The 351-nt window shown below is 39.3% G+C and overlaps 1 protein-coding gene across 1 annotated transcript in view; it reads right to left on the reverse strand.

Moving 5' to 3' along the window:
- LOC18023109 (CRM-domain containing factor CFM3A, chloroplastic/mitochondrial) overlaps nucleotides 1-351 on the reverse strand; it is a 3111-nt gene extending 2760 nt beyond the window's left edge. The window contains exon 1 of the mRNA XM_024159179.1: nucleotides 6-351. Coding sequence (XP_024014947.1) covers nucleotides 6-195 — 190 coding nt within the window. The 5' untranslated portion in view covers nucleotides 196-351. The remainder of the gene's footprint in view (nucleotides 1-5) is intronic.

Raw genomic sequence — 351 nt, forward strand, 5'->3', positions numbered from 1 at the left:
ACTACTTTTTAGTTTGTTCACAGGAAAAAAGCTAAATCTTTTCGATTGGGTTTGATCACTACTCGAACCAGAGGCAATTATACCATTAGAACTGTACCTTAAGAAGTGGAAGCAGAAGGAGCTTTGAAACGAGTATACTAGCTTCGTCTTTGTGATAATGGTTGGGCAAAAATGGCGACTGGGTTTCATCGCCATTGATGAGATAAACAAATTTACTCGATTGATTGGCTGTGTTCAAAAAATCGCCCACCTAGACGATTAATCGGCCGATTATTGAAATGGAAAGTCCAATAAAATTTTCAGATTTAGCAGATTCCTTGCCGCTCCGAAGCTATCTGGCTCTGAGTTTGT

The sequence above is a fragment of the Eutrema salsugineum genome, unplaced genomic scaffold (genome assembly GCF_000478725.1).
Source record: "Eutrema salsugineum unplaced genomic scaffold, Eutsalg1_0 scaffold_13, whole genome shotgun sequence".
Taxonomy (NCBI): domain Eukaryota; kingdom Viridiplantae; phylum Streptophyta; class Magnoliopsida; order Brassicales; family Brassicaceae; genus Eutrema; species Eutrema salsugineum.